A 13,321-nucleotide genomic window follows, 5' to 3' on the forward strand; every position below is an offset into this window, starting at 1 on the left:
ACTTGTTGGTGAAGAAGAGAATCAACTATGTAGAGATACTGCTTGCATGAAATTTTTTGTATAAGATGATGTTCTGGGGTAGGACTGGATAAGTCTGACTTCTTCCTACTCCATTCAAACATGTGCTGGTATAAGCAAACTGATTCTTGATTAGCAGTGGTTGGCTTGTGTAATTATGTGTGTGTGTTGATGTCATTTGTTCTGCATGTTTGAAAGAATAAATCAAATCAAATCAAATCATCACTTGGATTAAATCTGGATCAGGGTACTCTGGGTCAACAGTGGACCCGATTTGTAACAAAAAAGATTAATGTGGTCCATAAGAGAATATTTACAGCACCTTCTGAAATTGATATGGCAGTGAGTGTGGTCACATCTGTCCTGTGAATGTGTGATAATGCCGATCAGAGGCAGACGGGAGGTGGATTTATATACTGTAGGTTAAATGTTTTTAATATTGTGTGACTCATTGTGCACTCTTGATTCCATCACATTAACAAAACACAGAAATTCTCTTATAATCTGCCACAGCTGAACAATGGCAACATGGAACAGCAAAGTCCGTACAGCTATTTTCATAAGTACCTCTTTAATAAAGATGCTAACACCTATGACTGTGTGTGTTTGCTGTCACAGAAATGGACCTGGAACGTGGATACTTTCGGACGGTGGATGTCCAGGATCACGCTCATTACATTGTTGCCTTTTTTGTCTTTGTGATTGGAATACTGGGTGTTACTGGGAATGCCTTGGTCATGTATGCTTTTTTCTGGTGAGTGTCTGCTTATGGAACCATGTCTGAAATCACAAATTTTAGAGCTGCATTATGAGCTGTAAAGTAGTCCTGTCTATTTGTCTACAAACCAAATTGTAACCTGAAAACAATGCTTAGTAATTCTGCTTTTTAAAAAATGGCACTAATTTCACCCTGCATCCTCAGTTTTACAATTTCAAAACTCATAAAATGATTTCAACTTCATTTATACTGGTAACTTAAGTTTGAGATCGGCTAAGTCATATTTTTTAAGGCAAAGGGGGTAGTTACATATCTAAGTTGAACAAAATAGTTAAAATTAAAAGACTCTAATGGATGTTAATTATTAAATGAAGCATTAATGCTTTGACATTGTAACAAGCCTAAATGTACCATCACCTTTCTGCATGTGAACGTCTCCTGTGAACCAATTCTGGGAAGACATGAAGAAGACACAGTTGTACTGTGGTGGCACAAGCTTATAGAAACAGTTTGTCTGAGGTCTGTTTTGTTAATCAAACAACAACAGTTTATTTCGTGGCTGATTTTCGAATAGCATGTTGGATTATGTATGTCCAAATGTTTGTATTAATCTAGTTAACCTAACCCAGTTGTCATAGTGACTGTTGGCAATAATGACATAAGTAAACCATTTCCTAAATTTAGAGATGAGTGAAACAATATCAAAGTTGCTATTTTAAGTAATTTCCAAGGTTTAGTTGTTGCAAAGATTTAATGTGCTGAATGGGGAAACAATTAATGTTCATGTACTTGTTTTATGAAGTACAGTCACAAGTACAGCCAGAAAGGTCTTCACAGCAGCCTGCAGGCATTCAATACCAGGAAGGAGTTTAGTGGTTTTCTAATTGTGCTGGATAAATCGATACGTGTTCAATAATTCAGTCAGCTACTCCCTTATTTACATACAGTCAACACTGTGCTACCACTTAGGCCACATAGATGGTAAGCAACCTTAACAGTACTGCAGCTCAGGAAAACCCACTCAATTAATATATGTCCTGCTATAAACTGAGGTCAGACGATGGAGATCGACTTTGTTTGCACTCTTACTTATATCAATCAATTCTCAAAACTTATTTTGTAATATAATGCAAATGGTGTCAACAACAAGATATTGCTTTGTGGGACTCGGAGCACTTTTGATTTGTGATTTTTCAATCGTGTTTCAGTAACAAGAACTTACGGACTCCTCCCAACCTTTTCATCATGAACCTGGCAGTCAGCGACTTTCTCATGGCAATCACACAGTCACCCATCTTCTTTGTTAACTCCCTCTACAAGGGGTGGGTTTTTGGTGAAACAGGTATTTTTGTAATTGTACAAACACTGCATATGGCTGTGTTGTTTATGTGTAGAGCCATGGTTGAAATACTTTGTTTAGCTGCATATTTATGTCACTAAAATCTAATGCAAAAACATCTCACAATATCTTGTGAAATTTTGTGGTGTCTCATAAATAAAATCACAGGTGATCTGGAGTCCTGACCAATCATATTACTCATCTTGTGTAATTTGTATTCTTACAATCAGAAGAAGGAACTTAACAAAACGTTTCCTTTATTTTTTTTAGGATGTAAAATGTACGCCTTCTGTGGAGCTTTATTTGGAATCACCTCCATGATCACCCTTCTGGCCATATCTATAGACCGCTATGTTGTCATCACCAAGCCTCTGCAGGCCATACTGTGGACCTCGAAGAAACGCACTTGCCTCATTATTGCCCTGGTCTGGCTATACTCATTAGCCTGGAGTCTTGCACCACTAATAGGGTGGAGTAAGTAAATGTTTCTACCACACTGTTAAGCAACTATCCTCTTTTTAAACCATATAAAACTCCCTCTCACTCATCTTTTTTGTCCAAGGTTCATATATACCAGAGGGCCTGATGACATCATGCACGTGGGACTATGTGACGTCTACTCCAGCCAATAAAAGCTATACATTGATGTTATGCTGCTTTGTATTCTTCATCCCTCTGGGTATTATATCCTACTGCTATGTGTGCATGTTCTTGGCAACCCGCCATGCCAGCAGGTAAATGTATGTACTGTATATGAATATGCAGAATATACACTGAAAACAATTGAAATGCTGCCATTTATATAAAGCCTACTTATTATCTGCATAAAACAGCAACAAAGAATTTGAAGCACGTCTTCACATTGGCAATGTAATGTGTTTCTGAAAAGGCTTGAATTTCTTCCAATACAATTTGTAAAATGTAAAAGCAGGTTAAATATTATGATGTAGCTTCTGCATCTCTCTCATCTCCCCATATGCACGTATATTCTGTCTATATTTCAGCTCTTGCTGTTTCTTGCTTGTCCACCTGTAGTCTGTACTGTCTCTGTAGATGCTACACACTTGCTAGTTTAATCCTCATGCATAGGACTCTCCATAGTTATCCCTCAGTACTGAATATATCATAAAAGGTTATAGAAGCTATCCTATTATATAAGCTATAGCCTATATTAAAAGGTTCTTTAAATGCAGCCAAACATAAATCTACAGCTTTGAAGGATGTGCTTCAAAATATGTGGAGCCACAGATACATTCGGCATTGCCTCTAAGCAGCCTCACTATGCTAGTCACCATTTGCCTACTCTGTCAGATGAGGATACATCACACTTTATTATATTATCATCAGTCATGGTCAGGTGCTAATGTATTGTGGTTTCCATTATTAAGAATATTCCAATCACCTTAAGTCTGCTCAAAGTAGCAAGGAGCAAAAAAAAAAAAGTAATAAAAAATGTACTTGTTTCTGAGTGTTTGTTGCCTGCTTGTCCTGTTTGCTACATTGTCTGCTTTGCCTTGTTCCATTTCATCTTGTCTTCCATATCTGTCTCACTGTGCACATGTAGGTCCATGGTCTAGTGTCCATTCCATGGTAAATGTCTTTTTAAAAGTCTGCAAATGCTACTAATCGGTTGATTTTCATCAGTTGAACAGGTTTAGAAACTGATTACACAGTGCCTTTATTCCTAACAGAGATTTGGAGAAACTGGGGTCTCAGGTGAGAAAGTCAACCCTGATCCAGCAACAATCCATCAAAACTGAATGGAAACTGGCCAAGATCGCCGCTGTGATCATTATAGTGTTTGTTCTTTCCTGGTCACCCTATGCTTGTGTCACCCTCATCGCCTGGGCTGGGTAAATATACAGTTTGTCAAGGGCTCTATATGACCAAATTTGTACAGACATGATAGTAGAAGCTACATAAAACACACAGGATTGCTTGCTTGCACTGTGTATTTCATTTCAGCCATCAGCCATACTCTGGAATATCCTGGAATAAAGCAATGCTATGCAGCAGGGTACAGTACTGATATCATCATATATACAGCTCTATTCTTTACAAATGCTTTACCTCTTTCAGATATGCAAGCATCCTCAACCCCTATTCCAAAGCTGTTCCTGCTGTAATAGCCAAGGCATCGGCCATCTACAACCCTTTTATCTATGCCATCATTCACTCCAAATACAGGTGAGTGCAGTCACTCAACTAATCAGTAATAACTAATAGTACAAAGAAGACACAGATATTTTATTTAGACATCATCATTTTTCAACAGGGACACTCTGGCAGAAAATGTTCCCTGCCTCCGCTTCATAGCCCAGGCTTCCAGGAGGGAGTGCATGATGGTGTCACACAGCGAGTCCTTCTTCACCATCTCGACGCTGAGCAGACAGTCATCAATCTCCAAAACCAAGTTTCACAGAGTTTCCTCCATGTCTACAACAGACACGGTGAGTTTGGCTTCTGTACTAGGTGTTTTAAGAGTAGAGGCAAACACAGCTGAAGCAGCACCATCAGTGGTGTATTTACAGAAATCAGAAATCAAATTCACATAATGTGTTGTGTCCATTTAAACTGAGCTGTTTTTGTGTTTGTTTTGAACCTGTTTTTGGTCTAGTTGCAGAGTTATTTTTTGGCCAGTAAAAGTCATTAGAAATCTCCATATTATGCAATGTAGATTTGAAATGACTCTCTTTGCATAGTAACTATATAAACATGAACTTTGGTGCCACATTTCTCACCCAAGCCAAAAATAATAAAGTCCTTATTGAGGATTTAGTTTTATAATTCAAACACAAGAACTATTAATGTGAAATAGATTTTACTGTATTACTCTCCTTACTGTAGCTTGAATGAATATTTTCTGCTGTATTCACATCTGTGTCCAGATGTGTCTAAACCTTCAAAACAATCGATAACTACTAAGACAAACAACAGTCTCAATTGTTTCTGAATCAGAAGATGTTATATTGTTATTATCTAGTAATACCAATTATGCAAAATAATATATAATACAAATAGAAGTTATGATAGTTTCAGAAAATTCTGTACAGTATTCAGAAATACTATAGATGTATTAGTATGTACTTTTGGCAGGTGTGGAATGATGTGGAGCTGGGCCCTATTGACCACAGCCATTGTCTGAGGTCCAGCTATTCCCCTGAGGCTCTGAGGGCCAACGAGTACAAGTCACTGGCTAAGCAGAGCAAGGACAGGGGAGGCCAAAGCCAGGAACAGGTAAGGCAGGTGCTCATCATATACTTGTTAATCGTACATAAGAATAAGCGCCAAGTCAAAGGCTTTGAAAGGCTTAACATGTCAGCACAATCATGTATTCACACAGAGACCTACTGTACAGATTACGTTTGCATTTAATTTAATTCTGTTCTAGACTCCCATCCCAGACCGAGGCTCACAGGACAGATGTGACCACAATCTAATGCTGTCAAGATCGTAATACCCTTGGTCTGTGGGAAGAGCCCAGAAAGCTGGGATAAAGAGAAGAAACTGGAAGATGAGCAAAAAGAAACAAGTACAGAAGGTGGAAGCTGAGCTCATCCAGACAGACTCTCTGGACAATCCTGCATGTGTGCACTCCCATGCCATCATTAGAATCAGTGCACAGAAAGGCCTTATAGACCACTTCTACTGTGAGGAAGAACAACACACACAGAACAGGCAAAGAGAAATGCTGCTCAGTTTACAGCTTCTGGGCTGTTACAACTATCCAATCAATTTATAACCATATGTTAACATCTAATAGCACCTTGCTTCAGTGGCTTCAAACAGTTAATAATAATATGTAGAATAGGTTTAGCTAGTTAGCATGTAACACAGATGTGTTTATTCAACAAAATATCACAGTGAAAAAATAAAAGGCTGTAATCCACATCAGAGAGCAGTAGCCTGTAATGTTCTCTCTATAGAACAATGTTGTAAAGTAGCCTACTGTAATATTCATAATACATAGGAATTAGTAGGAGCACAGTAAATAAGCTTGACCTTGTCTGCTAAAATGATGTGAAACAGCACTGTGATTAAAATGTTTAATAAAAGACAGCTTTCACATTCCTGTTCCATTTATAATAATAATAATAATAATAATAACCTTTATTGGCCAAGTATGTTACACACAAGGAATCTGTTTCTGGTACAGAACCGATGGCAGCCATCTGTGGCCCCAACTCACTCACACCAATGGCTCTAACCATTGGGGCAACTTGGGGGTTCAGTGTCTTGCCCAAGGACGCTTCGACATGTGGACTGCAGGCACTATGATTCGAACTTTCAACCCTCTGGGTGGGAGACGACTGCTCTACCCACTGAGCCACAGTCACCCCTGGAACTTAATTACAGTGCATTACACTATACTTACTTTTCTGAATTAAAAGCCTTTGTCTACAAAGTATGTGGTATTTAACATGAATACTATTTTACTTTGCAGCAGGCCACACGTAAAACATAGGAAACACTTGCATTCTGTAAGCATACTATAAATTTGCTCAATAATTTCAGTCTTCCCATTAGTATTTTGATGGTTTGATGGTGGTGCTAGAGAAAAGGGCCCCAATATCCATTGCTTATTAAATAAAAATATTTTCAAATCATTTTGAGTCATACATGATTATATAACTGGGGACCAAAGTAGTAGATGCTATGCATAGGTTGACAAGAAACAAGACAGAGGTCTGCATAGCCAGTAACCTCCCAGGCCAGGTGCATTTAAAATCCACAGCATCTGCATAAACTCTGATGCATGTACTTTCTTTGCTGACCGCTAGAGGGCACATCAAAACTATGCCACTGAAATCTACCGAAACCTGCTTCACACTAAGTGCAACATCACAGTAACTGATCATGAACATTAAACAAATTAGTGAATAATAAAATAGTAAATAATAATGTAGCGGCAACAAGATTAAAATCGGCTTTACAGGGGGTAAGAACACACGCATACAAAGGGTCAAAAATCATTTATGTGTCTCATACTGTATGTACATAAGATGTGCTATGTTCATGTTAAAGTACAAAAATCTTTTTAAAAAGAACTGACGGATTTTGTATTTATATGTGTATTTTGTATCGCTTACTTTGTTTTTGTTGCACATAAATATGTTGATAATCACCTTTATTGATGTATGACCTTGGTGTATGCTGGTGGTTCAAAAGGCTGACTGTCTAAAGGCATTTAGTAGAAAGACTGACATCACAGTCCATGGACACAACAGGGCAAGCTGATGCCCTGTCAGGGGTTTAATACTTCTTTTGTAACATCACGTAAATATACACTCACAGGCAACACTTCTGCCTTAACATCTGTGTTTATGAAGCTTTTAATAAAAACATGATCCATTTCAGGGTGTATATCAAGGGCCACATTAAGAGCACATGGTTATTGAGGTAGGTTCAGGTGTTATATGAGTGACAAACTACCTAGAATAAAGATGCCACTGGGTTTGGGCTATCAATACTTGGGATGTTTAGAACTTGGTTAACTTTTAAATTAGCCATAAACACTGTGAACATATACTGTACATAGTTATATATATGTATACAGCTCAGCCCATGCCATTAGTTTCGTTTCAGCTGCACAGCCTGTGGATTTAATGATAATCTTGTCGAACACCCCGCATGTTTTTTCAGTGTTTTAAAACGACTAGAAAAACATTTCGCTTCTCGACTGTAACCAAGTAAACGTTGCCTAAACATCTCAGCAAAAGCATGACGGGGGGGGGGGCTCGTTATATAATGGCACCAAAACAACTTTCTGGTGGTTTGGGAATTTTGCTTATTGTGACAAGCTTTTTAATTCTTACCTCAGGAGGGCCAAGTGAACTACTCAGGAAGCTTCTTGCTGTGTTGCAAGCCCGTGCGCGCTGCCGCGCTTCCTCCAGGCACTAACCCACACACACCACCGTGAGCCCTCCTACAATGGGTTTGGCTTATATGCGGAAGTTTCAGTTCCGTTCAGCCCAGTTGACTTGAAAACTGAGGACCGACCGACAGCAGTCACGCTTCTCCATCGGAACACCGGCCCCGGCTTCACAACGCAAGGTGAGTGCTGCAAGGCGAAAGGTGCCAGTCGTGTTACCCTCAGTGTTTTACTGCAAACATGCCTGTTAAAGAGCTGCAGTTAGAACATATGGAGGTCTTTAAACTTTGTAGTTTGCTGTCTGTACCTTGTCCAAGAATAAACGAGTTGGTATGGCCTGCTGCGCCTGACAGAGTACACATCCGTTTTACTGACATGGCTTTTTTCAGCAGTGACAAATCTATAAGAGAAATGCAATAATAATATCAGACGTATTTAATGTTACACCCACTTAGGCAACCAAAGAGAAAATAGTGGTGCTGGACTGTAGGGAATCGATTGCAAGTTGTCCAAGGTGCGCACATGAAGGAGGAAGACAACGACTACAACTCCGGTTAAAATGTTAGAACAGGTCATTACCTCTAGATGTTAAGGTTGTAATTAACTTTCTAGACTTGTAATAAGACAGTATAAGCCTATGAAATGTAGGAATATTGCACACTGTAAGGGTTTGTCATGCAGTGTGTGACAAGCGCACAGGGATTAGGTTGAGACCAAACCAGTAATCAGCCTGTGCACAAAACGTGTCCCATGAAGTCATGTTGGAACAAGTTGTCCTACTGACGCTGTGTAAACTGAGGACATCAGGATTCGTTTTAATGTCAAACAGCGTTTTTAGGTTTTAAGATGGCATGCTCTAACACAAAAGGTAAATTGGAAGTTATTTATAAGAAATATAATTCATAGTATTTACCAGTAATGCAAGTTAAATGTGATGTCTGTTCACTTTGTTTTCAGGGATAACATACTAGTTATGACAGTCACTGCAGAGGACAGAGGACCTTTTAACAATGTCACCAGGAAACGCTTCCTCCTGAAGTGCTGTAAAATGAGCATGACCCCTGAAACTTTGCAGAGGCAAATCACACACGCTACAGTGTGTTCAGTGATCTGAAACCATTTTCTTTACAGTATCTATAGGAATGATGGTAGAAACATCACTTGATATAGCAGCTGTAGTTTGACACAGGTCACAGTATCAAGCACACTGGTGAATGGCACTTAGATTTAACTCTATAGAACTGTGTTTTTGTTTTGCAGTTAAGAAAGATGAATATTTAAAAGAATATTTTTGTTTCTTTCAACCATGAGCGGGAGGTTAACCCAAATTTGAACCCAGATATCCCCCAAATTCACTGTATGTTTGCAGTTGGCATGTCTTATTTTCAAAGATTTAATACAATTTCCATTCACGGTCCGACTATTTTGATAGTCTAGCTACTAATTAGATCAAGCAAGTTAAAATAACCTAGTTGTACCACAACAGCATCTGAGAGAGTAGCCGGTAACTTTATCAGCAAGTCCTATTTATGCTGTGATGAAAAGATTTGTGTTTTTGGTGTCAAAGAGCTGAAATATTGAACACAATAAAGTGCAGTTATAGCAATAACTTGGAAGATATGGCTCAAGTAGAAAATAACAAGTAGAGGAGGCTTGATGAGGGTGCTGCTGATAAAAAAAAATGTTTTGGGAACTAACTAAAAGGTGTGTCTCTTCTTGTCTATGCATGGTATCATTAGCGTCTGCAAAACAGGCGGAGACATGAGACGAGCCAACTGTTTGTTCTCTCCATATTAGGAAAAGATATGCCACTGATATATTGGTTCAGCGTGACTTGAATGTGATCCAAATTTCACCAAATGTCTTTTTTGCTAAAAATGCTATGTACTATACCTTTACTGAGATGTCTCGCTTGGCTATGAAATCTTATACTAAAGGAATCTGATGTGAACAACTCACATAGTTGTATCACTGATGTCTTTAATTGTTTTTGAACAACAATGGAGAACTATGCCTCAGAGGATAAAGCATTCCAGGACTGACAGAGTGACAGACGTTAACAGTGAGTAGAGGCAGTTCATTGTTGGTTTTAGTTTCTGTATGGGGAGTGGTTAAAATAGAAAATGACTGACATTATCCTTTAAGTGTTTTGCTTTGGCAGTTCCAAGCTACAGAGACTCAGATGAAATGGTAAACAACACTTGCAACAGCATCAAAGTTATGGCTGAGTTCCTTATTCTGAAGATAAGACATCAGCTTTGATGAATTGGTTTTGAAATTATTGTTGGTCAGTTCATCTGCATTGGGCTTCTGTTAAGCTTCATTTCAAATACTGTATGTGTGCTAGTCGCTGGGAATAACAGTGTTTTACAAAGTTTAAATGAGTTTAATTAAAGTTAATTTAATTGCCTGGTGACAATATATAGACAGTTACCTTGGCGAGAGAAGCAGCTGTCTTATCAGAGCGATGTGTGTTCTCCAGGTTGGTCACCTCCTACCTCTCCCTCACACAATTCAAATTTTTTTTTAATCCATTTTGTGGCTCTTCTATAAAGAACCTGTTCCCTTTGAGATATGATGATGACACAGTGTGTAGACACATTTTATGTGGGTCTTGTATAGCTGACCATGTGACACACAAAACCAGTTGGTGCTGTGTCCCTGAGGGAATGTGTGACGACGCCGCCTCTGTGATGACAGGGCATTATCTTGAAATGCTCAAGAGAAAATTGTTTTCTCTGCACACAAACGTGTGATTACTTCTCTATTTCTTCTCATTCCTCTTTTCGAAATCACCAGAGCTGGATCAGCATCAGTTTAAAACTCCAATTCCAGCACCAAAGGTAACCTCTGAGTTTCCTTTGCTTACCTCCAGTTTTTTAAAACATTTTTTTTCAGTTTCTTCAGCAGAAACACCAGACGTTTAATTCATCACATCTGAGCTATAAGTCATAGATTTCTCTGGTTCTCAGTTGCTCTTTAAAATAGATTGTGATAATGTATCGCGATCTGTGTTTGTTCTGAACATGTGCACAGTGGCAACAGGCACACAGAGAGATGAACTGCAGCATCTAGCCTCAGTCTCATTTCCAGTGCTCGAAGCTTTTAATTTTTCAGGGGAAAAGGAATGCGTGACAGGCAGGGTTTAGCAAGTGAAATATTTTCCTACACCACATAGTCTGTGTCTCACTTTTGGAACTGTCCATTTAATTTGCTTGCACACCTGCGTAATCAGGGTATTTGTATCTACCCAGGAGATAATGTAGGTGATGGTGCTGAGCCACTGAGCTGTCAAAATCCAGGCAATACAAGGCAAACCTGCCCTCCAGTGAAATGAAGCTGAGCTTTAACAAGTAGCCAGCTACCCAGGGTGTGCCTTGTCTTTACTCTGTCCCTGTGCAGGCTCAGTAGCACCATAGTAGTTTGAGGAAAGGTCCGTGTTCACTCTGCTAGATGCTGGAGTTTAACAGGGGTTTTAGCAAGAAGCAAATGCATACTGGACATTTTATACCAAGGTTTTAATCACCATTACAAAACCCCTGGAATATGTTTTAAGGACGATACAGGCACAGGAATGTTTACTTGACCATGTCGTACAGCAGAAATAAATACCAAAAATGTGCCTAGTCGTTTGGAAAAAGGAGAGATGATGACTTTGGCTTCCTTCGCCTTTTTTCATAACGGTTCACTTGCATCTGATTTGTTTGTTAAATCACTGTTATAGGGATATTGTGATTTGGTTTGCATATATAAAACACTGTTTATCTACAGTAGGCTGGTGTGCATACAGTAGCTCAATGTTATCTCTTTCTCACAAGAATTCTGTTTGTCAGAACTTATTTTTCACAAGCAGTGGGTTCAGTGAAGGGGCACTGAGATGATACAGCAGTCCAAAACTGGTGAATGCTTTTATTTGACATTTTTGTCAAAGGGCCATGGTATAACAGGGGAATTCATTCTGAGGTGTGTATTAAAGGACTGTAATTGTCTCTCATGACATAGTTCTTGCCTACTGCATATTAAATCCTGCAATGCAAACCTCACTGTAGAGTCCAGCGTATTCGTCCACTAGCTCCTGAGAAGATATAATGTAATGATCACTTTTACCCCCATGGTAAATGGCATAGGACCTGGGACCTACTCTAAAGCTGTAAGCAGAGAGCTTGCAGTTTCAGAACAGGGTTATTAATAGACTGCTGTGCTTGATAAGACTGTGACAGTAGCACCAACAGGTCTGGTGAGAGGTTACTGGATGTCTTTGCAGTGTTTCAGAAGATAGCTGATCATTGTAGCCCACATGGAAGCAAGCAGTGGCATAATGTACCTCTTCTTTAGACTCAGGAGTGCTTCTGTTTGGGTTTAGCAGAATATACAGTTTATAGTGCTCTAAATATTCATCTTTTCTAAACGCTAGTTGTTGGGTGCACACCAGTTGTATAGTACCTGATTGACTGTATATGCTCTTTACAAACTCCTGTTAGTATCTTCCTATTTGTTCTGTCTTTCTGATGTTGGGTTATTTCCCTACTAATATTGGCTCATGCGCAGTCGAGTGTAAACACCTATTGTTTTGTCTCTAGGTGAATCATGAGCAGCAGCAGCTACAGCGTCTCCTTGGCTGGTCCTTCCCCCTGGGGCTTCAGACTGCAAGGAGGGAAGGACTTCTGTTTGCCCCTCACCATCTCACGGGTGAGTGGAACCACACACACCTCTGATGTACCCTTCACTTTATGATGCTCACCTCTGATGAATGTTGTTCATGCTCACTATGCCATTTGCCTGTGCACGTGCCTTGCATCTCCTGTGTGACACCCATTGCTTTATTTAGACGCCTACTCTAACACTTCACAGGCCTTGTCACTGAGTCCTTGACATACCTCCCATCAAGGCTATGACTGTTGTCATAATAATGTTGTATAACAAAAGTGTAACCACAACATCTGTCAATTTAAGAAAACAATACACTCCCTTGAATTTCTCTGATGGCCATTCAGGATATATTTGGAGGACAAACCTTGAGGTGTTAATGGCTGCTATCATTTTGGTCATGCAGATGAGGGACAGTGTTAAGTGTCCTGGTCTTTGTCCCTGGTATGATTCTTGAAGCACAGGAGACAGTATGTACTGGGTCTGCAGTGGAAGCACCTTAACTTATCCTTAAATGGCCCATGTAACTGAAACTCTAGATGCTACAATAGTTCTTTTGTAACTTTCTGGTGCACAGAGTGCGCTGACCAGGTTCTGTTGAGCCCTAATCTGGAAGAAAGGCTGCCCTAGGGACCATGGTTTGGAAACGGAACTGTTTATGATGCAGTTCCAACCTCAGCCAGATATGTTGTTTATGTTCTTTAGGCCAGGACATTCTGTGCACAAC

General features: G+C 39.4%; 2 protein-coding genes across 5 annotated transcripts in view; both read left to right on the plus strand.

Moving 5' to 3' along the window:
- The window catches only part of opn4xa (opsin 4xa), a 27,611-nt gene extending 21,530 nt beyond the window's left edge, over window positions 1–6,081 (plus strand). For 2 of the 3 annotated variants that reach the window (XM_020618618.1, XM_020618619.1), the window contains exons 3-11: window positions 637–772; window positions 1,945–2,078; window positions 2,346–2,549; window positions 2,638–2,809; window positions 3,767–3,928; window positions 4,155–4,262; window positions 4,351–4,525; window positions 5,172–5,312; window positions 5,467–6,081. In XM_020618618.1, the coding sequence (XP_020474274.1) occupies window positions 639–772; window positions 1,945–2,078; window positions 2,346–2,549; window positions 2,638–2,809; window positions 3,767–3,928; window positions 4,155–4,262; window positions 4,351–4,525; window positions 5,172–5,312; window positions 5,467–5,532 (1,296 nt within the window). In that variant the 5' untranslated portion in view covers window positions 637–638 and the 3' untranslated portion in view covers window positions 5,533–6,081. Of the gene's footprint in view, window positions 1–636; window positions 773–1,944; window positions 2,079–2,345; window positions 2,550–2,637; window positions 2,810–3,766; window positions 3,929–4,154; window positions 4,263–4,350; window positions 4,526–5,171; window positions 5,313–5,466 lie in introns of those variants that run through there. The other variant, XM_020618620.1, reaches the window with a different exon arrangement.
- Window positions 6,082–7,871: 1,790 nt separating this feature from the next.
- pdlim5b (PDZ and LIM domain 5b) overlaps window positions 7,872–13,321 on the plus strand; it is a 31,884-nt gene continuing 26,434 nt past the window's right edge. For both annotated transcript variants that reach the window (XM_020618616.1, XM_020618617.1), the window contains exons 1-2: window positions 7,872–8,129; window positions 12,528–12,636. In XM_020618616.1, the coding sequence (XP_020474272.1) occupies window positions 12,535–12,636 (102 nt within the window). In that variant the 5' untranslated portion in view covers window positions 7,872–8,129; window positions 12,528–12,534. The remainder of the gene's footprint in view (window positions 8,130–12,527; window positions 12,637–13,321) is intronic.

The sequence above is a fragment of the Monopterus albus genome, unplaced genomic scaffold (genome assembly GCF_001952655.1).
Source record: "Monopterus albus unplaced genomic scaffold, M_albus_1.0 scaffold208.1, whole genome shotgun sequence".
Lineage (NCBI taxonomy): Eukaryota > Metazoa > Chordata > Actinopteri > Synbranchiformes > Synbranchidae > Monopterus > Monopterus albus.